General features: G+C 43.0%; 1 protein-coding gene across 1 annotated transcript in view; it reads right to left on the bottom strand.

Moving 5' to 3' along the window:
* SORL1 (sortilin-related receptor, L(DLR class) A repeats containing) overlaps positions 1-26,108 on the bottom strand; it is a 236,220-nt gene that overhangs the window by 77,054 nt on the left and 133,058 nt on the right. The window contains exons 17-22 of the mRNA XM_006833925.1: positions 20,627-20,799; positions 19,512-19,643; positions 15,767-15,858; positions 13,481-13,727; positions 12,419-12,557; positions 1,595-1,768 (exon numbers count right to left, since the gene is read on the bottom strand). Of these exons, the coding sequence (XP_006833988.1) occupies positions 1,595-1,768; positions 12,419-12,557; positions 13,481-13,727; positions 15,767-15,858; positions 19,512-19,643; positions 20,627-20,799 (957 nt within the window). The remainder of the gene's footprint in view (positions 1-1,594; positions 1,769-12,418; positions 12,558-13,480; positions 13,728-15,766; positions 15,859-19,511; positions 19,644-20,626; positions 20,800-26,108) is intronic.

Raw genomic sequence — 26,108 nt, 5'->3', positions numbered from 1 at the left:
GTCGGACCCGACTCGACGGCACTTAACAACAACAACAACATATATATATATATATATATATACATATACATACATATATATATATATAAACACACACACGTGTGTGTGTGTTGTTGTTAAGTGCTATCAAGTCAGTTCCAATTCATCGTGACCCTATATAGTGTTTCCAAGGAGTGGTTGATAGGTCTGAACCACCAAAATTTCAGGTAGCGGTCCAGTGTTTATTTTACAACGCCACACCAGGACTCTATCCAATTCATAGACAGTGAAACCTGTGAGAGCAGGTACTGGATAGGACAGCCTTCTCTCTCTGGGCCTCACAAGTTTTCCACCTTTGACAGGGTATCATGTTATCACTTTTCTCTATTAGTAGAAAACATTTGAGTTTTCCTTCTCTGGCAGGTTCTGCTTTACACAAGTTACGACTTTGGCAGATTTTACTGTATAAGCATACATAAACACATTCAGTTTATCAAACAAGTGGGCTTACCCAATTCTTTCTACACACTCAGAAGTTTTTCTGCCAAGATCAGAAAAGACTTCTTAAAAGCCAATAGTTTTAATGAGTTTCACAGAAAAAAAAAAAATGTATTGTTTAAGTAAACAGGGTCCAGGACACAGGACAACTGGCCTCTTGTTTGGATATCCAAAGGCCTTCCAACGGGGAATGTGGAAAAGCCTTCGCCTCCTGTTAGAACAGAGGGTGAACTCTGTTGCCTCCCAACAGCCTTAAGGTAATGTCTGGAGCCTGAAAGACGGTCTCCTGTTTCATTTGCATTTCGTAAAGTAGATGGACTCTCAGCGGTGGTGGCTGTAAACCTTGCTGCCCTGGACTAAGAGGGAATGCATGATTACAAAGGGGACAAGGACAAACAGAAATTCTGGACACTAGTCCAGGCATGTCACAACAAAGACCCCCCCTCAGAGCTTCACCTCAATGACAGAAACCACAGGTTAGGGCTGGCTGGGGAAGTAGTAATGGTGATCATGAACAAGAAGCCCTAAACAGGTTTTCAAAGGAGTAAATTTAGAACTCCACGTATTCAAATTGAAAGGGAGCGTGGGGTAGAGGAGGAGCAGCCATTTGGTCACAGCGCGAAGTCAAGACTCCACTTGGGTAGACTCACAAGAAGCCCTAGTGGCGCTGCGGGTCAAGCATTGGGCTGCTAACTGCAACTCACAACAGTAACCCCACACGCAACAGAATAAAATGCTGCCCACTCCTGCCCGAAACCCATGACAGATGCAGATGTGGCTGTTGTCATTCATAAGGTTTTCATTGGCTGATTCTGGCATTAGATCACAAGGTCCCTCTTTTTAGTCTTTCTCAGTCTGGAAGCTCTGCTGAAACTCATTCCACATCCTAGCAACACACAAGCCTCCCTAGACAGACAGCCAGTGGCTGCAGTTGGGGTGCCCTCGCTAGGAACTGAACCTGGGTCTCCTGCATGGAAAGAAGAATCTACCACTGAGGCAGCACTGACTCATACAGGAATCCAGTGGGTTTTAGTTTTACCTTGGACCCAAAAAGGTTAGGGGACGTTAAACACTGGGAGAGAAGACGAAGACAGACAGAAAAAGAAAAGGGACTCACCTTCTTTGACACAGGTGTTGTTCTCCAACTGATAGCCTGAAGGACAGTCACACAGTAGGTCCCCAGATGGTAGGACCTTGCTCGATACACCCTCTGGGCACCTGCAGCTTCTACTGTGATTGGCTTTGGGCAGGCAGAGCAGGCTGCAAGGACTGGACACACAGGCATTGCTTCCTGGAAAGAGGACAAATGGAGTAGGTTAATAAACAACACAAAACGGAAGAATGAGTTCCAGTGTATCGTCTTCATTTTCTAAGTTCTACAAGGCCTAGGCCTGGGCCCCTACTGTGCTGATAACCTCTGCTCAGAGCTGTGTGCAGGGTGTGACAACAGGTTCACCAAAAACTTGTCTTCCAGCCTCAGCCAGATCCATGGCCCCAGAGTCATGCCAGGGTACTCACATGGTACGCAAAGGGTACATACAGCCTCAGAAACCTTATGCAGGGGTGTTATGAGTTGTTAACAAACTCCAAAGCACAGACTCCTCTACCACCACCACTATACATGCCACTGACTCCCAGAAGGACTGTATGACAGATGCAGAGCCGCCACTTCATGAAAACTAACTCCTAAGAGGATCTGAAACATTTTCTTTCTATTCAAAGGACAGCACATCACTCAGTGTTCAATGACAAGATGACATTTTCACAAGGGTGTGTCCATAAAATATATGCACTCCTCACTTATCAGCTATGTTGTTATCCAACATTTCAATGCAGGAGCCCGCAGGCTAGTATACATACAGCCAAGGGGCAGAAAATGGAAACACTAAGAAAAACCTGGCTGGAAGGAGTCTTCAGCCAAGTTCCCAGGGCCATCAGGGCAAAGCTACAGACCCTTTTTGCAAACAGAATGCTAACAATTTTGTTTACACACACAGTGGCAGAGACCATATTCAAAGATCTAAAGACGTTGTTGTTGTTGTTGTTGTTCGGGGCTATCGAGTCGGTACCAACTCACAGTGACCCTATGCGCAACAGAACGAAGCACTGCCGATCCTGGGACAACCTCACAATTATTGCCATGCTTCAGCCCTTTGATGCTGCCACTTTGCCAATCCATCTCGCTGGGGGTCTTCCTTTTTTTCTCTGATCCTCCACCTGACCAAATATGATATCCTTCTCTAGGGACTGGTCCCTCCTGACAATATGTCTGAAGTATGAGAGAGGAAGTTTGGCCATGCTGGCTTCCAAGGAGCACTATGGCTGCACTTCTTCCAACACGATCTGCTGGTTCTTTTGGCAGCCCGTGGCACTTTCAATATTCTCCAACATCATAACTCTAATTAATCAATTCTTCTACAGTCTTCCTTATTCATTGTCCACCTTTCACATGCATATGAGGTTACCAAAAATACCATGGCTTGGGTCAGGCGCACCTTAGTCCTCAATTATCCAACACTTAGTCCCATGGTTTTTCATTTGGGCATTTTGAGAATTTTGGAAAATACCTCCAGAAGCAGTTTGGCAGTCCGGAAAAAGCTGTTCTCTAGCTCATTATCTTGACAACAAAATTAAATTCACCCAAATAATGAGCACTTTCTGTTATGATTGGTATTTAAATGCATGCACATACTGCAGGCAGGAAGACTCATTAACAACTTAACAGCATGGTTATAATAATTAGGGTTCTGTGTCAACTTAACTAGGCCAGGATTTCCAGAGGTTTAGCAGTTAAGTTGTGCTTATCCCCCTGGTGATGAAACCTAATACAGACATAGTTAACTACAATGAGAGGCACCAGGCAGCCAATCAATTAAAGGGATGCTTCCTTGGGGGTGTGTCCCGTTCCCAATATAATGCTCTCTCTCTCTCTCATCCAATGGGGACCTGGTACTCTGCAATTGTAAGCCATTTCCTTGATAATAAACAACTCTCTCTCTCTCTCTCTCTCTCTCTCTCTTTCTCTCTCTCTCTCTATATATATATATGTTTGTGTGTGTGTATATATGTTTATATAGATATGGTGGTGGTTATGTGCCATGGAGTCAGTTCCTACTCATAGTACCGAGGCTATAAATCTTTATGGGAGCAGAAAGCCTCATCTTTCTCCCACGGAACAGCTGGTAGTTTCAAAATGCTGACCTTGAATTTCGCAGCCTAATTTTTAAAGCTCTGGTAGCGTAGTGGTTACAAACTGGGCTGTGAACCACAAGGACAGCAGTTCGAAACTACCAGCTGTTCTGCGGGTGAAAGATGAGGCCTTCTGTTCCTATCAAGATTTATAGCCTCGGAAACCATGTACAGGGTCGCTATGAGTCAGAACCGATTCCACAGCACACCACCACCACCAAAGCTCCTTAGATATAGATGTATATATACGGTGGTGGTGGTTATGTGCTGTGGAGTCAGCTTTGACTACAGCGACCTTGCACAGAGTTTCTGAGACTTTAAATCTTTACAGGAGCAGACAGCTTCATCTTTCTCCCACAGAACAGCTGGTAGTTTCAAACAGTTGATCTTGAGGTTAGCAGCGTGACTTGAAACCACTATGCTATAGATATACATATAAATATTTCACTTCTCTAGAAAACCTACCCTAAGACAATGGTAGGCAAACAAAACACTGAAGTAGCCAAGAATTTCGTTTTACTTGGATCCATAATCAACACTGTGGAAACAGCAGTCAAGAAACCAAACGATGTACTTCATTGAGCAAATCTACTGCAAAAGATTGCTTTAAAATGTTCAAGAGCAAAAATGTCACTTTAAGGACTAAGGTATGTCTCACCCAATCCATGGTATTTTCAACCATATCATATGCATACAAAAGTTGAACAATGACTGGCTTACGAGCTTTCAAGAGGGAGCCTAGATCCAGAGGGCACGGAGGAAGGTAGACTCTCCACTGAGTAGTATCCAATCTGTCTGAAATCGGATGAAAGGAGATGGAGATAGCACTCATGTGATACACTAGTGAATAATTAATATTAGGACTGTGAGGGTTGGAAATGTAAAGGTAGATGTTTTGTAGCAAAAGGAGGGGAGTGGTTGACTTTGCAGGCCAGGTGCGGAGGTCACTGGGACCATCAAGGGAGAAGAGCAGAGTGCAGGACCCCACCCAGAGAAATATTGACATCAGAGATGGAGGCAGAGATGACTACGTGGAAAGATGGAGTGACTGCGGACTCTGGACCCAGGGAGGGAGAGGGACTATATGCTTTCGACCAGGCTTGCATGGTATACCCTTTGGTTGGTTGATGCTGCATGAAGGGGATTGTAACCATGACAATGTAATGATATACAATAGGATGAATGTAAAGCTAATGTTCTCCCATGTAAACTATCACATAATTCACAATAAAACAGTTTAAAAAAAAAGAAAAGAAAGTTGAACAATGAATAGAGAATACCAAAGAAGAACTGATGTAACTGAGTTATGGTGTTGGCAAAAAATTCTGACTATACTATTGATTGTGAGTTGCTGTGATTCTGGAAGCTATACCATGAGTATTTAAAATATCAGCATGGTGGACAGGTTTCAGATGAACTTACAGATGAAGACAAACTACGAAAAAGGAGAGATGAACTACTTCCAGATATTTAGTCCCTGAAAACCTTATGACCAGCAGCGAAACAATGTCTGACACAGTGCCAGAAATTGAGCCCCTCAGGTTGGAAGGCACTCAATGTGACTGCGGAAGAAATGCCACATCAAAGTAGAATTGACCGTGATGACGCGAATGGAGTAAAGCCCTCAGGACCTTCACCAGAAGGAATACACAGAAATCAAATTGACTAATCTGTGGAAAGAGACGGTGGAAAAGCTCCATATCATCAGCCAAAACAAGGACAAGGGCAAATTGTGGAACACATCATCAATTGCTCATATGCATATTCAGACTGAAGCTGAAGAAAATGAAAACAAGTTCACCAGAGTCAAAATATGACCTTGAATATATCCTACCTGAATTTAGAGATCATCTGATGAACAGATTTGATACATTAAACACAAAAGACCAAAGACCAGAAGAGTTGTGGGATGACATCAAAAACATCATATAGGAAGAAAGCAAAAAACCATTAAGAAGATAAGAAAGAAGGAAAAGATCAAAATGGATGTCAGAAGAGACTTTGAAACTTGCTCTCCAGCGTAGAGATGCTAAAGCAAATGGAAGAAACAAGGAGGTACAAGAGCTGAACAGAAAATTTCAAAGGTCAGCTTGAGAAGACAAAGTCAAATATTACAACGAAATGTACAAAGATGTCAAGTCAGAAAACCAAAGGGAAGGACATACTCGGCATTTCTCAAGCTGTGGGAACTGAAGAAAAAATTCAAGCCTTGACTTTCGTTATTGAAGGATTCCCTGGGCAAATAATTGAATGATGCAGAAAGCATCATAAAAAGATGGAAGGAATACACAGAGTCACTGTATCAAAAATTACTGGTTGATGTTCACACCGTTTCAAGAGGTAGCATATGCTCAAGAACCAATGATATTGAAGGAAGAAGTCCAAGGTGCACTGAAGGAATTGGCAAAGAACAAGGCACCAGGAATGGATGGAATAAAAATTGAAATCTTTCAAGAAAGTGAGGTGGCACAGGAGGCATTCACTCATCTATGCCAAGAAATTTAGAAGACAACTATCTGGCCAAGTATTAGAAGAAATCTGTATGTGTTCCCATTCCAAAGAGAGGTGACCCAACAGAATGCAGAAAGCATCAGACAATCTCTTTGATATCCCATGCAAGTGAAGTTTTACTAAAGGTAATACAGAAACAGCTGCAAGCATACATTGACAGAGAATTTCCAGAGGTTCAAACCGGATTCAGAAGATGACATGGATCGAGGGATATCACTGTTGATGTCCGATGGATCTTGGCTGAAAGCAAAGAATACCAGAAAGATGTTTACCTGTGTTTTATTGATTACACAAAGGCTTTCGATTGTGTGGATCATGAAAAGCTATGGACAAAACTGCAAAATATGAGTATTCCAGAACACTTAATTGTGTTTATGAGGAATCTGTACATGGCCCAAGAGGCAGTTGTTCAAACAGAACATGGGAACACTGAATGATTTCAAATTAAGAAAGGTGTACGACAAGATTGTATTCTTTCACCATACTTATTCAACCTGTATGCTAAGCAAATAATCTGAGAAGCTGGGTTATATGAAGAAAAATGTGGCATCAGGATTGGAGGAAGACTCATTAACAACCTGCGACATGCAGATGATACAACCTTGCTTGCTGAAAGTGAAGAAGACTTTAAATATTTACTGATGAAGATCAAAGACCACAGCTTTCGGTATGGATTGCATCTCAATGTAAAGAAAACAAAAATCCTCACCACTGGACCAATAAACAACATTCTTATCTACGGAGAAAAGATTGAAGTTTTCAAGCACTTCATTCTTCTTGGATCAACTATCAACACTCATGGAAGCAGCAGTCAAGAAATCAAACAACGTATTGCATTAGGCAAATCTGATGCAAAAGACCTTTTTAAAGTGTTGAAGAGCAAAGATGTCAGCTTGAGGACTAAAGTGCACCTGACCCAAGCCATGGTATTTTCAATAACCTCATATGGATGCGAAAGCTGGACAGTGAATAAAGAAGACTGCAGAAGATGCATTTGTGTTATGATATTGGAAGAGAATACTGAAAGTGCCATGGGCTGCCAAAAGAACAGACAGATCCGTGTTGGAGGAAGTGCAGCCAGAGTGCTCCTTAGAGGCCAAGGTGGCCACACTTTGTCTTTTATACTTTGGACATATTGTCAGGAGGGACCGGTCACTGGAGAAGGATATCATGCTTAGTAAGTTGGAGGGTCAGAGAAAAAGAGGAAAACCCCCAGCAAGATGGATTGGCCAAGTGGTAGTAGCATCAATGGGCTCAAGCATGGCAGTGTTTCATTCTGTTGTGCACAGGGTCACTATGAGTTGGTTCCAACTCAATGGCACCTAACAACAACAACATATTATGGATGACTACGGGAGAAAGATGAGGCGTTCTGCTCCCGTAAAGATTTACAGCCTTGGAAACCCTGTACAGGGTCACTGTGAGTCGGAACAGACTCCACGGTACTTAACAACCACCACCACCAGAACGAACAACTCTGTATTGGAAAAAAACAGAATGCACCTGAGAAGCGAGGCTAGCGAATCTCCATAAGATGCACATGTTATCAGGAGAGTCAGTCAGTATTGGAGAAAAGAGTGCTGGTAGCATAGTGGTTACGAGTCGGGCTGCTAACCTCAAGGTCAGCAGTTCGAAACTACCAGCTGTTCCGTGGGAGAAAGATGAGGTCTTCTGCTCCCGCTCCCGTGAAGATTTACAGCCTCAGAAACCTTATGAAGGGTCACTAAGCATCAGACCCAACTCCACGGCACACCACCATCACCACCAGTCCCTGGAGAAGAACTTGATATTTGGTAAAGTAGACGATCAGCAAAACAAAGGGCTTACAATTGCTGCAACAATATGCTCAAACCCAGCGATGAATGTAACGGTGGCACAGGACTGGGTGGTGTTTCCTTCAGTTGTACAGACGGTCACTAAAGAGTTGGGGCCAACTCAACAGCACCTAGTGACAACTTACTACAAAAATGAATTTCAAGAGTCAACAAATATTTTAAGCTATTGCAGCACTGACTGGATACATTGCAAAGTAATCCTTGAAAGAAAATTTTAATGAGGAATAAATCCAGTACCAATATGTTTAAATCAGCCAGGTATAAAAGTTAAGAAATGTACCCACATACAACAAAAACAAACCAAATTCACCAGTGTTATGCGTGAACGAATTTTTAATCAGAAACCAGCTACATTCAGAATCTAGTACACTCAACTCCTCACTATTTACATGGCTAGGATCCAAAGACTAGGTCATTATGCAAAACCCATCATTATGCAAAAATGGAGGCTTGTGTTTTTCCTGTTTTCAGATCATCCAGTGGTCCAATTTTCTTTTTGTCTAGAAAACATGATCATAGATATAATAATAAATACTGCGTGCTCGCTCATCGCTGTGACAAACCCACTTACAGATTACTCCTCTACGGAGAAGACGGTTTGAGGGAAACAGCTGGATAAAGCTGAGCCAAGTGTCTGGAGGCTCCATGACTTCGACCCCGCTTCACCACCCTCCTGTGCTGGGCTGGGTCAGAGCTTCCCTCACCAAGCTGCCTCCAAGGCTCTAGTTCCAGGCCAGCAAGCCCTGCTTTCACCACCCAGTGCCAGCTCTGCCCTCTGGGTCTGGTCAGTCACTGAGGATCCAGGCTTCCAACAAGGCCTTAAGAGTTGGGACGGACTGTACAGCACTTAACAACAGCAGAGCAGTGTGGTTCCATACAACAAATACTGGATTGTGAACTACAAAGTCCATGGGTTGAGCCCACCAGCCGCTTCGTGGGAGAAATATCAGGCTTTCTGCTTCCGCAAGGATTCATAGCCTCTGAAACTTTACACAGGGTTGCTATGAGCCAGAAGCAATTGGACAGCACTCAACAATGACGCAAGAAGTCTTAAATAAATGTAGTTATTGCCAACATGGTTAGTGTTTTGAGCTAGAAAACCCAGCTGAGCAGAGAGAGCTGTGGGAGGCAAGGCAATTGTTTGATAATCTGTTTTGCAATACCCTCTCACATCCAGAAAAGCAGGAACATTATAGAAAAGCATGTGAGTCCAAGAGGTGTGCCATGCACACAGGTAGTGCTGGCCACCAGATGCTTTGAGGCACCTAGATTAGAGCCGGCACACAAAATTACACACTGGCTTTTCTGAGAGGTGTTCTCCACTTTGGAATTACCCTGCTCATAACCACAGTAGAATCAGAGAGAACCCCAGAGGAAAGTACAGGAAGGAGCAAAAGCCAGCATGTCGTGGATTGAATTGTGTTTCCCTAAAACATATGTCAGCTTGGCTGTGATTCTCAGTGGTTTGACAGTTATATAACAATGTCATGTGACTGTTATGTAATGATCCCTCATGATATAACCGGATGTGATAAAGCAGTAAAAGGATTAAGGGTGGGAAGCAATACAGCCCTGATCCAATGTAAGGATGTAAGGGAGCTTCCCAGAGGCATAGCCTGCAACATCTCTTACTTACAAGAGATAAAAGGAGAGAGAAGTGAGCAGAGACCATAGGGACCTACTACTGCCAAAAGATTCAATTCTGGAGTGGAGTGCATCCTCTGAACCTGGGGTACCCATACTGTGAAGTTTCCAGATCCAAAGAAAGATTGATGCCAAGAAACATGGGCATCTCCAAGGAATGCTCGGACTACAGATGTTGAAAGGAGACACGTACCTTTCTCCAGAGCCTGTGCTCTGCATTTCATTTGTGGCCTCCTAAACTGTGAGAAAATGAACTGACTTGCTCAAACCTTCTACCTGAGGTATTTGTGCTACAGCGGCACTAGAAAACTAAGGGCAGTCAGCAGCCCTGGGCCAAAAGGTAGCCTTGCCCTGCACAGTCTCCAGTCTCTGCTCTTCCCACTGGTCCACATCGGCCTTGAGACCAGCCTTTCCTCTACCCAGACTCTACCCCAAGCTCCAGAATTGTTCTGGTTAGATTAACAGATGGTGACTCTTTCAGGCACGAAGGGTAATCACATCAGGAAGCCACATACACACGAGTCCACACCATAAGCCTCCTGCCCATACCGCTGCCTGGACACAGGGTGATTTGCACATAGCTGTGCTCCCGCTGGCAGGAAAAGTGACCGGGAAAGGCTGAAGAGCAAGAGTTCAGGCTTCATGGACTTCATCTGAACACACTGCGGCTGAAGCAGCTGGCTGCTGTATGTTCATCACACACTTACAAGAACTTACAACACTGAGGGGTCACTTCTATGGATTGGGTGATAACCAGTTGCTGTTGAGTCACCCCCAACTCATGGTGACCCCTGGCATTGCTTTTTTAATGCTGATTTTTCAGAAGCCGAATGCCAGGCCTTTCTTCTGAGGTGCCTCGAGTAGATTCGAACCTCCAACCTTTCAGTTAGCAGTCGAGTGTAGTAACCTCTGAACCACCCAGAAATTATTGTAAGTTACAGAGCTGCTTACATTCCCCTGCATGGCTATTCTATGTCAAACAAAGGTCCTGAGCTCTAAGTCACTGGTTCTTAGCAGCATGAGTCCTTCATCTCTCCCCATATTAAAGCAAACACCTGCACTAAGATAGAATGTGACTTCCCCAATTAGTGGCAGAAGTGGAACAAAAACCCAGCTCCTACATAAGCGAGGGTACTGTGGGGAAGCTAATTAATAACTGAGATTCCCTTCCCACACCTGTAAGCTACGGCATATCGTACCAGCCCTTCCTACTTCATGAAAACCCAACAGTAATACAGCATTCCATTTGGAGTACATGTGACAGTTTCCTACGGGTATTCTCATGCTATCTCAAGGGTCCCAAAGGAATACCAATGATATCAAGAACTGCATTCCTTTCCCTGTCACTTTTGTCTTGGCAGAGGGACAGCTGAGAACCACAACAATGTCACCATCCTGTCATTTGTCAATAAAGGGGAGTTAGCAGCCCCGGGATGTGATTTAATCCTGTGGAGATAAAGAGGAGGCTTGTTAAAGGGAGAACCCTGATCTCTCCCCTCCAGAATCAATAGTGTGGCTGGGATATAAACAAAGGTAAAAACTGGAGCAAGGCTTCCTACCAAAGAGTCTAGGATTCCACACGCAGCAGCTCAAAGGCTCCCAGCAGTTCCTGCAGATTTACCCAACAGATCTATAAGACAGCTACCATTTACACCCGCCTGCCACTCTTCCTCTGCCTTTTCATTCCTTCTTCTTTCAACAAATAAGTACTCAGCAGCTACTAAGTGCTAATTAGGAGGAATCCTAGCGGCACAAAGGTTAAATTGCTCTGCTGCCAACAGAAAGATCTGTGGTTTGAATCCACCAGCCACTCCATGGGAGAAAGATGTGAAGAGTCTTACTCCTGTAAAGGTTCAGAGCAGTTGAACCCATATGGGGCTGCTAAGAATCAGAATCGACTTGAGGGCAACGGGTCTGGATTGCTTATCTGTAAGTGTCCACTGGTTGTTAGGTGCTGTTATCTGGCCCTCAACTCATGGCAACCCCATACACAACACAAGAAAATGCTCTCCAGTCTGACACCATCTCCAGCGTGGCTGCAAATCACACAGTTGTGAGCCACAGGGTTTTGATTGGCTGGGTAAATTGCCAGGCCTTTCTTCCTATTCCATCTTAATCCCAGCCTCCACTGACAGACAGGTGGTGGGAACTGTCCAGGAATGGAACCCAGATTGCCCAAGTGGAAAATTCTACCACTGAACCAGGTAAAGGTAAAATGTGTTCAGCCCCCAAAACACAATCTCCTCCTTCATGGGGTTTAGAGTGTCATGGTGAAATCACCACATAAGCACACGCTGGACTACAATAGAGGTAGATGCTCAATGAGCACTAGGTCACCTGGGCCACCAGGGAGTGAGACTGGGGTCCTGATGGGAAACAGCCACTGTGTGAACCCCCAGCATAGCCACAGCACCACGCGCCTGCCGTAAGTGTGCCAAACAGGGATTAACCACATGCTGGGACTCTCTCAGCTGCAGTAGAAGCCACACCGCCAATCAAAGAAGGGACCAAGGGCAGGAGGAGGCTGTAATTACCCACCAAGCACCAACACTCGAGGCAGGCAAAAACATGCTGTCTTCCAGCTGTTTGTGTATCATTAGAAAAGAAATTAAGATGTCATTAGGAAGAAATTAAATAATGTGCACATTGTGGTGACAACAAAGACGCTGGCTGTCAGAGCCTACTCTGAGCAGGGACTGCCCGTGCCTAGCCCCTTTGCTGAGTTCCAGTCTGCAGAGAGGAAGGAAGAGTCTTGGCCTCACCCATGGTCTTTCCCTTGTAAAAGATCTTCAAGTCCATCAGACCGGTGAGCTGGCTCGCTAGAATCTCCATCTGGGACCCACTGTATTTGGAAGCTCGGAAGATGCTGAGCTGGGACCAGTCATCCCAGTAGATTTCATTCTAAAAATAAAAAAAAGTTTTGCTCTTTTGTCCAGCTCTTTGGTCCTGTCTTCTCAACTCCCCATAAGGACAAGAGTCCACCCTCCCCAGGCAGTGTACACCGAACATGGATAAGCAGTTGACTGAATGGTCTGACTGAGATCCCACTTGCATCCAATAGTTGGTGATATAACCCAAATCTCACCAAAAGCAACAAAGAAGGAACTGTATTTCTGATAGAGTTTAACCCTAACCTCACAGTTTAGTATCTACTATTTTGCCCTCTAGAATCAAAATACAGGTGGTGAGAGGTAATATAGATGGAGCTCATCTGGTGTTATCAAGAAACAAAGTGAGCAAACCTCAGAAGAGACAATGAAATGGAGACAAGGTGAGGTTACCAGTACTGGGGCAAACCAGGAATTCTCATGGGAAGTAATCTCCCCTTTAACCTTCTGAAATGTGCAGTGTGGTAGAAAAGTGGTCCCCTGACACTTCTGCCTAGCCTCCCTCCCTAATTAATTATCCAGATTATCAATTTATTGTTTAGATCATTGTTATAATGACAATGCTGAAATAAGTTAAATAAATGAAAGGTCTTATTGTTGTTATTATGTGCCATGGAGTCGGATCCAACTCACAGCAACCTTGTACAGGGTTTCCCAGGCTGTAAATCTTTATGGGAGCAGAAAGCCTCATCTTTCTCCCACGGAGCAGCTGGTAGTTTTGAACTGCTGACCCTGCGGTTCGCAGCCTGATCTGTAACCGCTATGCTACCAGAGCTCCTTAAATGAAAGGTCAAGATAGTAAATAATCTCAGTCAGGAATGAGTCCATTTTCTAGAAATTACACAAGCATGGCTGCAGAAACCCAGAGGCTGTTCATCTCAGAGTGCTCCCCACGTACCCTGGTAGCCTGTTAGTGGGGGAACGCTGAGAACTCACCTTAAAGATGGCAATGGCGTAGGGGTGTGGGAGGTTGTCCAGGATTACTGAGCGCTGCTGGCCACTGAAGCTGATCCTCTCAATACAGTCCAGGTAGGCATCTGTCCAGTAGATCCACTGGTCATCCACAGAGATGCCATTGGGCCACTTCACATCTTCAGAGACCAGGCGATGGACAGCAGAGCCATCCATATTGCTGCGATAAATCCCTGGCCTCAGGTCTCCCCAGTCCGTCCAGAACATCATCCTGGTCAACACCGTGAAACAACACAGGGTCCGTCAGAGCTGGGAAAATAAGATCTCAGCTACTTCCTCAGAGAGCGAAGGAACTCATTCAGAACAATCAGGCTGGAGAATTCAGAATTATCATTATAGTCTAGAAACCACATGTATAAAACCACTTAATTCCTTGATCCAGAAACTATCATTCTGAAATCGATCAGATGCAATCAAATCATGCAAAGATAATGTACAAAGATGCTCACCACAGTTTAATACTAGCAGAAAATTAGTAAGTGGGTTTGGTATATAAAAGCCACCACCGTCAAATGGATTTCTATGCATAGTGACCTTATGAGGCAGCATAGCACTGCTCCACAGGGTTTCTAAGACTATAAATCTTTATAGGAGGAGCCCAATACTTAACCTGTTGCTCTACTAGTACATATACATATACATATACATATATATATATATATATATATATATATATATGCACATAAACATATATAGATGTACACATATACATATATATATATTTCTTGTTAAGTGTGGTCAAGTAAGTTCCAACTCATAGCAACCCTATATAAGGTTTCCAAGGAGCAGCTGGTGAATTTGAAATGAGACCTTGTAGGACTTCAAAAAGTGCACAGAAAAATAAAATTTTTCCATGCACTTTTAAAGCACTTTTGTGTATATGTGTTTGTACCTAAATATTTATCTGTAAAAAAAGTAATTATTGTGCATACAATAAGATGCTCTGAAGCCTAAAAATCTACTTGGGCTCACAACAAACAATTTCCAAGAAACAAGATGCAGAATAATAAACATACTATGATTATATTTGGCATGTGTGTGTGTTTTAAGGGAGCATGCTTTGTTGCTGTTGTTAAGTGCAGGTTGAGTGGGTTCCAACTCATAGAGACCCTGTACAGGGTTTCCAAGAAACAGCTAGTGAGCTTGAACTGCCAGCCTTGCAGTTTAAACCTATCTTGCAGTCCAGTGTATTAACTCACAGCGCCACACCAGGACTCCTAGAGGACATCACACTAAAGGAAATAAATCAGTCACAAAAGAACAAATATTGTATGATACCACTATTGCAAAAACTGAAGAAAATATTTTCATATTAAAAGAAACATCCTCTGATGGTTCTGAGGGAGAATAATTCACTCACTAGAGGAGGGGACATGTTAACTTGGGTGACAGGGTGGGGCAATATACAAGAAGGGAGAAGGCAATATATAGGAAGAGGGAGGTTGACAGAAAACACAGGGAAGTATGTAAGGGCTGAAGGGGATAGAAATAAAAAGTGATATAAACACAAGCTTGGAACAACAGTGTTCTGTATTGTAGATACACAGAAAGAGACACAGGTTGAATGTGCAAGGGAGTTAGAGTTTGAAAGAGTATATTTGTATATCTGCTCCTCAGAATCCCTGTAAGGATCACTATGAATTGGAACAGACTCAATGGCAATTAACCAACACCACCACTACAGGGAGGAAGTGGGACAACTGTTGTTGTGTGGAGGGGATTGCAATCATTGAGATGAAACAAAGCATATGATTTGTTGAATGGAAAACTGATGATCCTGTCTGTAAACCTTCACTCAGTTCACAACAGTTTTATTATTATTATTAAGTGCCTTTGCGTTGCTCAAGTACACATTAATTGCTAATAAAGTCAGACACCTGGACATCCGGGAGACGGGGATAGATGAAATGGATTAAACATTTAGTCTTGCATGACCTCACATTACCTAACTGGGACTGCTAGGTCTGCAGAAACACTTTTTTTGAATGTCACCTTTTCAGAAGCATCCCATGGATGCAAGACATCTGGGTGTTTAAAGAGATTCTGATCATTCGTAATGAAAAGGGCATGGTACTACCTGACCAAAATGACTAAAACAGGCTTCAAAACTAACAAACAACCTCAATTAACAGATTATTTCAACTGTAATCATGAGAAACTGAGTTTCTGTTCAACAGTTTGCACTTCCACGAGAACCTGGATGTTGCAGAATTTGAGACAGTACCGATTTCCTTTCGAGGCCACACTCACCCCTCTTGAGGAACGAGAACCAGAGCCCTGGGCCGGTCAAGCACAGAGGAATTGATGATTGTGAGCCGGAAGTTACCATCTGGATTAGCTACCTGACAAAACAGAGAGAAAAGAGCTGAGAGGAAGCTGAGCTGAAAAGGTCCACAATGGGAAAGTCTCCCACTGATCTCCTGCCTATAGAGACATCTCCAGTAAGCCTGCTGGACTCTCCAGCCAGGCACATCTGGGACCCCGTGCCTATTTTCCAGTCAAAACGAGCTATTCCATCCTCAGGCTCATGTGATTTTTCACATGGTCTGACACAGGGAGCCCTAGGGATTTGATGAGTTAAACAAAGTGCTCAACTGTGTGTTTACTTACTTAGCCCACCCACGATTCTGTTATTTTTAGGTGCTGTCAAGTCAGCTCCGGCTCACAGAGACCCTATGTACAGGAGAATGCCAACATTTGAGCACACTGCTGCTACCATTGTGCCAATCCATCTCTTTGGGGGTCATCCTCTTTATCACAGACCCTCCACACTTTACTAAGCACGATGTCCTTCTCCAGAGATTGGTCCCTCCTGATAACATGCCCAAAATATGAGAGACAAAGTCTGGTCATTCTGCCTTCTAAGCAGAATTCTGGCTGTACGATTTTCAACACAGATTTGTTTTTCTGGGAGTCCACGGCACTTTCAATATTCTTCTCTAACACCATAACTCAAATTCATCAATTCTTCTGCAGTATTCATTGTTCGCTGTCCAACTTTCACATGCATGTGAGCTGATTGAAAATACCATGGCTTGGGTCAAGCATGCCTATGTTGCTACGCCACTGGTATTTTAAACATCAGGGTCACCCATGGTAGACAGATTTCAGTAGAGCTTCCAGACTAAGACAGACTAAGAAGGAGAGAGACTACTTCGGAATGTTTAGCCACTGTAAACCTTATAAATAGCAGTCCATGTTGTTGTTAAGCACCATCAAGTCAGTACTCAAGGTTAGGGGCCCTATGCACAACAGAATGAAACATGGCCATGTCCCAGGCCAACCTCACAATCATTGCTATCCCTAAGCCCATTGCTGTCGCCACTGTGCCAATCCATGTCATTGAGGGCCTTTCCTCTTTTTCTCCGACCATCCACTTTACCAAACATGATATCCTTCTCCAGGAACAGATTCCTCCAGATAATATGTCCAAAGTATGAGAAATGAAATCTGGCCATTCTGGCTTCCAAGGAGCATTCTGGCTATACTTCTTCCCACATAGATCTGTTTGTTCTTTTGGCAGTTCATGCTACTTTCAATATTTTCCTACAACACCATCAAATGCATCAATTCTTCTGAAGACTTCCTTATTCACGGTCCAACTTTCACATGCATATGAGGTTATGACTTGGGTCAGGCGCACCTAAGTCCATAAACTGACATCTTGGCCCTTCAACACTTTAAAGAGGTCTGATGCAAATTTGCCTAATGCAATACGTCATTTGATTTCTTGACTACTACTTCCACATTACTCCATGTTAAAAATTCACCAACAGCTTTTTACTTTCCACAAAATAAGCAGTTCATGCCACTGCCTGGCAATTCAGAGTCCCCAACAGACTGGTCCCTACATTCTCTCCATATCCTCACCTCCCAGCCTCACTGAGTCTAGTCTTCTTATACTACTCCACATCTGGTTCTCTTGCCCACAGTCCCTGGCTGCCGGCCTACCCTCCCTAATCAAATCTTATCTTCCCTTCAAAGCTCACCTCCATGCCCACCGCCTTCCCTAATTTTTTGGACCCACCTTGACCAATGGTCTATTGCTCATTAACTCATCTTACATTGTTTTGTACAAATAGTACATGCGTTGTAGCTTGTGTCACCATAAGTCTTTGAGAGGGTAGAGACGGAAGCTTCACCTGCATCCTGCTGCTGTTGTTGTTTTAAAGTGCCACCTAATCAATTTCAAGCCAACCTTGCCGTCCAGTGCTTTATCCTACAGTACCACCCCAGGACTCCCTGAATTCTGCCTGCGCCTCGCAAAGTGCTGACCATACTTCGAGAGAGAGAAACAGAGAGAGTGGTAACAAGACCACCTACTCACATTCGGTACCCGCCAGGCACTGTGCATCTTTTCATTCACTTCTTGTGGCACTCATGAGGTGAACACTACTGTCACTCTTCTCGTTATCAGGGATCAGCTCAGATGCCACATTCTCAAGGTGGGGCCACCTATTCTAATGTCCCCAACCCCCATGTCGCATGACGACATAGCCCAGTGTTCAGTTTTCAGAGGAGTTCTCATCAACAGAACTGATTTGCTTATTTCCTTAGTACTTTACATTCTCCACTAACACCTAACTCTAACAGAGCGGAAACTCGTCTGTCCTTATGGATGAAGAGATCAAAGCTAAAGAGGGAATAAGTAATTTGTCTGATGTCACATGGTTAGCAGGGTCTAGACCCAACCTGTGTCCATCGTCTCACGTTTGTGCCTTTGGTTTTGTGACTTCTTTTACCTTTATGTGTCTCTTTCCTTTCTTCTTCTGTCATTTCTACTTAGCCCAAATTGCTCTGCCTCCATGCAGAGTCCGCAGAAAGAGGGCCTCTCAGGGCCTCAACAGCAACTTGCAGGAGCTGAGGATACTCGTCTTACTTGAGAAAATATTTTTGGTGGTTATCCATGGCTGTCCAGTCAATTCCAACTCAAGAAACCCTGAGGACAGAGTATTACTGTTCCACAGGGGTGAGGAGATTGTAATTCTTCATGGAAGCAGATAACCTCAACTTTCTCCCTCAGAACAACTGGTGGGTTTGAACTGCCAACACTGCTGTTAGCAGACCAATGCTTAACCAACTGTGACACTAGGGCTCCTTTTTGGTGATTTGTGGATGTTGTTAAGTGCCGTCAAGTCAGTTCCAACCCACAGTGACCCTGTATAGAGTTTCCAAGGAGCAGCTTAGTGAGCTCGAACCACCAACTTTACAGTTCAAACAACTTTAATTTAGAGGCTGTTTATGACCCTAATGCTACCTTAGGGATACAAGGGGTGAGGGATCACTAGGTAGCTAAGTTCTGTACATGGGAAGTATGAATAGGAAGAGTACCTACTTCTTCACAGGGTTGTTGTGGAGAGTGAATCAAGTAATTCAGGGAAGAAAGGACATCCAACTGGGCATGGCCCATCATCATCATCAATAATGATAACAATATTGTCATATGACTCAACAGGTTACAATGATACTCAGTATAATTACAGCACTATAATAATGCTGTAGTATTACTGTTACAGCATTATAATACTATGGTATTATGGAGAAATTCCATGACTCATAATACTATACTATTACCATTATTGTTATTACTCCATACTTCTGATGTTGTTGTTGTTAAGTGCCATCGAGTCACTTTTGACCCATAGCGACCCTGTATAGGGTTTCCGAGAAGCAGCTAGTGATCTTGAACCGTCAACCTTGCAGATCAAATCAACTTTGCAATCCAGCATATGCTTCTAACTAGCCAAAAAAAAAGTTAAATTTCAGATTCTAAGTGAAATTAGTTTGATGGATTTGGGCATCCTGTTTTCATTCGGGACCTTCTTGGCCACCATCAGTCATTCTGAGACTGTCCTTCTTCCTCCTTCTCCAAGGCTCAGCCAATTCTATCTCTAGGAATTCCCTGACAATTTCTAGAATAATCTGACACAGTATGGCCTGAAGTAAAGGTGTTCCACCATCTACTTCATTAAGGATAGCACAGGAGTGCACTTACCTCAATTTTTTTTAAGCCGGCATCGACCCAGTAAAGCAACTGGCTAAGGGGTTCAAAAGCCAAAGCTTCTACTGTCTCCAGGCCAGAATTGATGATCACCTCCTGGCCTGTACTCCCATTCAAGCAGAGGCGCTGAAGAGAGAAAAAAAGGAAAATCATGCTGTTAGGACCCAGATGACCTCCTACCAAATCAGTCCCAGACACTGCAGCACTTAATTTAACTACTTCACCGGCAAAGAATGAGACATTTTTGTTAGTCAATTTCTAGGTAAATGTATTATAGTTTCTTGTGCTAAGAAGATTCACAAAACGGAATTTAACCATTTCTGTCACTCTTCATGATCCGTTACTAACACAAGTTACTAGACTGTGCTGCATCACAGTGAGAGCGTACACATGAATTTGCTTGCATTGAAAATAAATTAAAGCAGACTGCTGTTCTTGTTACGTTCTTGTGCCTGCTTTTTACAGTGCTTCCTCACGTGTGAGGTCTCCGAGCTGTTGGGTGCTGTTACTGGGACATCTCTGCCTAGCGGTTACCACCACCTTGCACCTAGTACCCTACAACTGCTCAGTAGTTGGGAGTCCACAAAAAACGTGTTGCTACAGCCTTTATAAAAGGGTGAAACAGGCAATGAATAAGCATCAAATAGCTTTGCTTTAAAATGTATGAGTTTAAGTGCACAGATATCTGCCTATCCAGGGATCTTTATCACTTTCTGATGCTCATCTGTGTTTAGAATAGCTGGATAATCACGTCATTAGATCACCTTGGAAACAAGGATGCTGAAGAGGCAGTTGATACAATAAGGAGATGACTAATATTCCTACAGCACTAACCTTAAAACCATCCCAGTAGGAAAAGCAATACCTCCTTTACAAGCTAGACAGAAGACTTTGATCTTCCCTTGTCCTTGCTACATGGACAGAGAAGAACAGAGGGAGATAAAAACATGAAGACAGGAAATATTAAATCTTCAGTGAGGCCCAAGGTGAGACATGATTTATAAACCTCAAGCTAACCAATGCCTTAAGGTATCCTGAATGATGCTTATCTGTACCAGATACTCAAGACTAGGTGGTCAGAAGGCAAAGCCTCAGGACCAGCCACTCACCTGGATGAGGTCCAAGGCCAGGTCAGACCAATACAAGCAGTTGTGTTCATAGTCAAAGTCGAGGGCCACTGCTGCCCGCAAGCCGGTGAGCGGCAACTGCTCAGTGGCCCCTGAGGCTAAGTCATAGCGGTGGATGGACTTCCGCATGGCATACAAAATGAACTCGTTCTCCTCTGTAGACAGAAGGGAGGTTAGTATGTCTGCTTTACTTCTTCTCATACACATCGGCTCATCTCATGGATCAAATGAAAATGAAAGATCATAGGAATCATTGTTCTTGGACAAGCTACTCAAACGTTTGTGAATCTCAGAGAATGCAGGTAACCTGGACCCAGAGCCTATGTTTTAACCATTACATTATGTTGACCAACACTTATGTGTCTAAGGTTTCACTCTGTACATTTTTTAATCTACATTGTCCAGTAGACATGCTCCAACATCCAAATTTCTGAGCCAAAAAGTCCTCAGAGTCTCACTTGGCAAGATAATCACAGCCATCAGTATGCCCCCCTCCCCTCCCTTAGGACTGCATCATGTAGTCCCATAATTCACTCATTCTCACATCATGGTCTATCTTGTTGACTAGAGACCATTTAGTCCCCAAAGATTTATAACAAAATCTGCTCATCTGTTGGCTCATTTATTCAATATACGACATATGCCAATTATACTGACATATCAGATTTTCAACACAGTAATTCTACATTTGTTCTTGACTGCTTACAAAATGCTTTCCCAATATAATCTTCATAAATATCTTGGGGGTGGGTGTGCCGTCGAGTCAGTTCCGACTCATAATGACCCTGTATATGGTTTCCAAGACAGTGAATCTTTACAGGAGCAGAAAGCTCCATCTTTCTCCCACAGAGCAGTTGGTTAGAACGAAATTGCTGACCTTGTGGCTAGCAGCCCAACTAGTAACCATTATGCTACCAGGATTACTTTATAAAGATTCTAGTTCTAGTTAATTCTATTTAACCAGTACTGCTAGCGTAGTGGTTACGAATCGGGCTGCTAATCTCAGGGTCAGCAGTTTGAATCTACCAGCTGTTCCACGGGAGAAAGATGAGGCTTTCTGCTACCATAAAGATTTACAGCCTCAGAAACCCTGTACAGGGTTGCTTTGAGTCAGAACTGACGCCACTGCACATAACAACATAGTGTATTTCCTATGTACCATGCATTGTTTAATTCTCATAACTGTGTGATGCAGCTTAAACATGAGAAAATTAAGACCAGAGAGATTAAATAGGTCACCCAGGGTCACACAGCTAATCAGCGGCAAAACCTAGATTTGAACACAGGCCATTTGGATCAAGAGTCTATGTTTTAACCATTACTAAATTGATTGGTGCTTGTGACATAGACACTAATGTTGTCCTTTTATAAAATGCATAAAAGAGAGACCTAGCGTCTTAAAAGACTTATCTAATGTCAGACAAATAAGACTCTTATTCTTGTTCTGATTAGCAAATAGCCTGAAAAATATCTAGATTCTTCCAAATGAGTAAAAAGCAGCAGCACGCCAGCATCCATTTCTAAAGCACCCTTTTGGGTAAGAATAGTGCATCCACTCTCCCTGACTAAATCCGTACATTCAAGGAGTCAACATTACTAGCCACTTACATTAAAAGGCTTCAGGAAAAATAATGCATCAAAGCATACATCCACCTGTAATTTTTAGTAAAGATTTGCTCTGTTTTCCTCTGATCTGGCTTCACTTCTACAGGACCTAGCTACCACTACATGATAACTCATTGTCTTAGTTTTCAAGGAAATCTTCCTACTGTAATTCCAGCAAAAAGGATAGATGCTGAGCTTTTAAATCACATCACACCCAAGGACTCATCAAAGCTGCCTTGAGGAAGAACAGAGAAAACATCACAGCAGCGAGCCTTTCACCCACATCTCTCTCCACCAGTATCTTCAGACCTCATTCTGTTGCTTTAGCTTTTTCTTCTAACAAACAAATGATTTTTACAGGAAAGCCTAAATCCAGAAATATTTAGGATTAGGACTCGAGTAGAGTCCCTGGGTGGTGCAGTTAACAAGTTCCACAGGTAACCAGAAGGTTCAAATCTGTCCAGAAGACAGATCATCTACTTCCAAAAAAACCCCAGCCACTGAATACCCAACAGAGCACAGTTCAACTCTGACCCACGAGGCACCTTAAGAGGGAACCAATTCAATGACACAGTGTGCAAAGCACAAGCTAGAAAAGGAACAGGAGACTTGATCAACCCTGGCCATATCTGAGCACAGCCTGGAAATCTTTTATTATAGTAATCATTTTATTCTAGTAATCAGTTTTATTATAGTAATCATTGGGGAAGAAAAAGTACTGTTTTTAAAGAATCTTTCCAATGACTAAATTACCTCCTCTTTGCAAAGGATGTTATGGTTCCGATGGTTGTTGTAAGGTGCCATCCAACTGGCTCTGCACATAGATATGTACAACAGAACAAAGCACTGCCTGCTTCTGCACTATCCTTATTACCATGTTTGAGCCATTGTTGTAGTGACACAATTAAGGGCCTTCTCTTTCCCAAAGACTTACTTTACCCAATCATGATGTCCTTCTCCAGGGTCTGGTCCCTTCTGATAACAGGTCCAAAGTACATGAGACAAAGTGCCACTATCATCACCACCCAGAAGTATTCTGGCTGTACTTCTAAAACAGCTTTGTTCTTTCTTCTGGCAATCCCTGATACATTCAACATTCTTCACCAGCACCATAATTCAAATCCAGCAATTATTTTGTGTTCCTTCCTTATTCAATGTCCACTTTTTGCAAACATATGAGGCTCCTGAGAATACTATAGTTTGGGCCAAGCACATCTTAGTACTCAAAGCGACAGCTTTGGTCTTTCATACAATGAAGACATCTTTCGTAGATTTGCTCAATGCAATAAGTCAAATCGATTTCTTTTTTAAAAAATTAGTTTCAAACTTTTCATTGTGAAGAGCAAAGATTTACAGAGCAGATCATCAGTTTTACATTCGCCATATCATACACTGTTTCATCTCAATGACTGAATCCCCTCCATGTAACAACAGTTATCCCGCTTCCTCCCTGTGGTTCCTACTCCCAGTCCATTCACCTTCCCAACCCCTCTGAACCTTGTCCTTAGGTAAATGTTGTCCTTTTGGAGTGACCCTTCCATGGTAAGCATACATTACTAGTGTTGTTGCCCCCATCCTCCTACGTACCTTATCTATTATTTGAATGAAAAGCAGGCTATAAGGGCAAGTTCTGTTCCAGACCTGAGGGGTGGCCTAGGGAGGACCAGCGTCTAGGGTTCCTCCAGTCTTTTTCTGACCAGTATTAAGCCTTGTCTTTTGTAATAATTTTGAATTTTGTTCCACACTTTCTAGCCCTCTATCCAGGACCTTCTAATATGACTCCTTCATAGAGCAGTTGGTAGTGATACCCAGGTACCATCCAGTTCTTCTAGACTCATTCTCATGGAGACTGATGATCACGTGTTCCATTTGTCCATCAGCCTAATTGTGTCCAAGAGTTGTCAATTTTCATCATTCTTCTTTCCTCAGCACATAGAGAGACCAACACCTGGACTTTAGATGTCCACTCATGGCTCACAGGCTTATTTTAAGATCCCAGTTGCTACTCACAAAAGTACATGTAGAACACTGTTAAGCCACATGACCTTGGCGTCCCGAGACCATGGTGCTCAGCTCCCAGGTGCAGCATCTCGTTGCCTCAAGGTGTTTGATAATGTCTAAGAAGTTTTCATCAGTTTGCCCCCTGTATGCCTTGACACATTTATAGATGTGTTTACAGCAAAGGTAAATGCCCATGTACAAATAACCTCTGTATGGTCCTGCTGGTAAGCACTAGACTGCAAGGTCAGTTTGAACTGCAAAGACTGTGGTTCAAAGTCACCAGCCGCTCCTCGGAAACCCTATACAGGGTTGCTATGGATCGGAACCGACTTGACACTAAACAACAACTCCGACTCTCCTTTCCATACCAGTTCAGCCTGTGTATCTGCCCGTGTATAGAGTTGGGTCTATAACAGTTTTGAATTCTAAGCCCTTTCTTTAACCCTTGCATTCCTCCCTGTGTCTTCACCTTACTTCATTATTCTTCTACCAACCTCCCTCTTGTTGTATACTAGTCTTGAAAAAACTCAAGAAAAGCTTTTCAAGAAAAAGAAAAAAAAAAAAGCATTTTTTTATAGTTACCAAAGGTGGGAATAATTCACTAGATAAGAGGGTAGACAGGTATTAACTTGAATGACAGGGAAGTCATTTAATATTTTGACTGCTGTTTCCCTGGGTGTTAATTGTGGATCCAAGTAAAATGAAATCCTTGACAAATTCAATATTTTCTACATTTATCATGATGTTGCTTACTGGTCCACTTGTAAGATTTTTGCTTTCTTTATATTTAGGTATAACCCATACCAAAGGCTATATAGTCTTTGATCTTCATCAGTAAGTCTGGTTTGATTTCAGCTAGCAAGGTTGTGTCATCTGCATATCACAGGTCACTAATGATTCTTATTAGTCCTTCACTGAACCATCTTTTTCTTTCCAGCATCTCAGTCTTCTATTCTACACTTTATTTTCTTGTTTTACATTTAGGAGGTGGCCCATGCTGTAAATGAGATTTTTCCACTTCATTTCCTGTTCTATCTTCTCTGATCAGAGGAGAAAGTAACATTTCCTGCCAGTTGAGCATGTCTTAAACAAACTGTTTTGTCTCTAGCTGAATTATCTTCAGAAATAGTTATTACAAAAAAGTATGTACTCCAGGCCCTGAAGAGCAATCACTGAAACCCTACTAACCCAAGTCCTCATCAATAAATGCTCTTATGAGGGGAATATTGAAATGTTATCTGCTCATTTATAAGAATCTGCTGATGTTGTGTTCCTTTAAGTCTCCACAGTGAGGTATGTTAATTACTCAGGTAATGATGGAAGATTAAATTAAAGGACTAATGAGCTTAGCAAGAAACACCAGGGCAAACTGGCAGGCAGTGAGGAAACAAGAGGGCTGGTTTGTCCTGCCTGCAAGAAAAATGTACTGCTTTCACGATTCATTTGGCATTTGAGGCTGTTCCACCAGACACCAGTGCTGCCTAATGGAAGGCAGTGCCAATGGTTCACCTGCTGTGAGAGGCCTGAGCCGGAGGACAGAGGACGTAGAGAAGCTCTAAGTGAATGTGAACGAGAAACAGTGAAGGAGGAAAAGACACTAAAGGTTTAACAATTTTTTAATTAACAGAATTCCATGTCTACATGGCAAATCCTCAACATGTTACATCACTACTAACTTAAAAACAGTGTTGGAACACAACAATATTCAGTTCTAAAGCCTCCACTTGGATAATATGTTGTATAGTGGTTACGAATTGGGCTGCGAACCTTAAGGTCAGCGGTTCGAAATTACCAGCCGCTCCACGGGAGAAAGATGAGGCTTTCTACTCCCGTAAAGATTTACACCCTTGGAAACCCT

The sequence above is a fragment of the Chrysochloris asiatica genome, unplaced genomic scaffold (genome assembly GCF_000296735.1).
Source record: "Chrysochloris asiatica unplaced genomic scaffold, ChrAsi1.0 scaffold00008, whole genome shotgun sequence".
In the NCBI taxonomy this organism is placed as follows: Eukaryota; Metazoa; Chordata; class Mammalia; order Afrosoricida; family Chrysochloridae; genus Chrysochloris; species Chrysochloris asiatica.
Note: the sequence above shows the minus strand (reverse complement) of the source record. Positions and strands in the feature narration are given on the sequence as shown.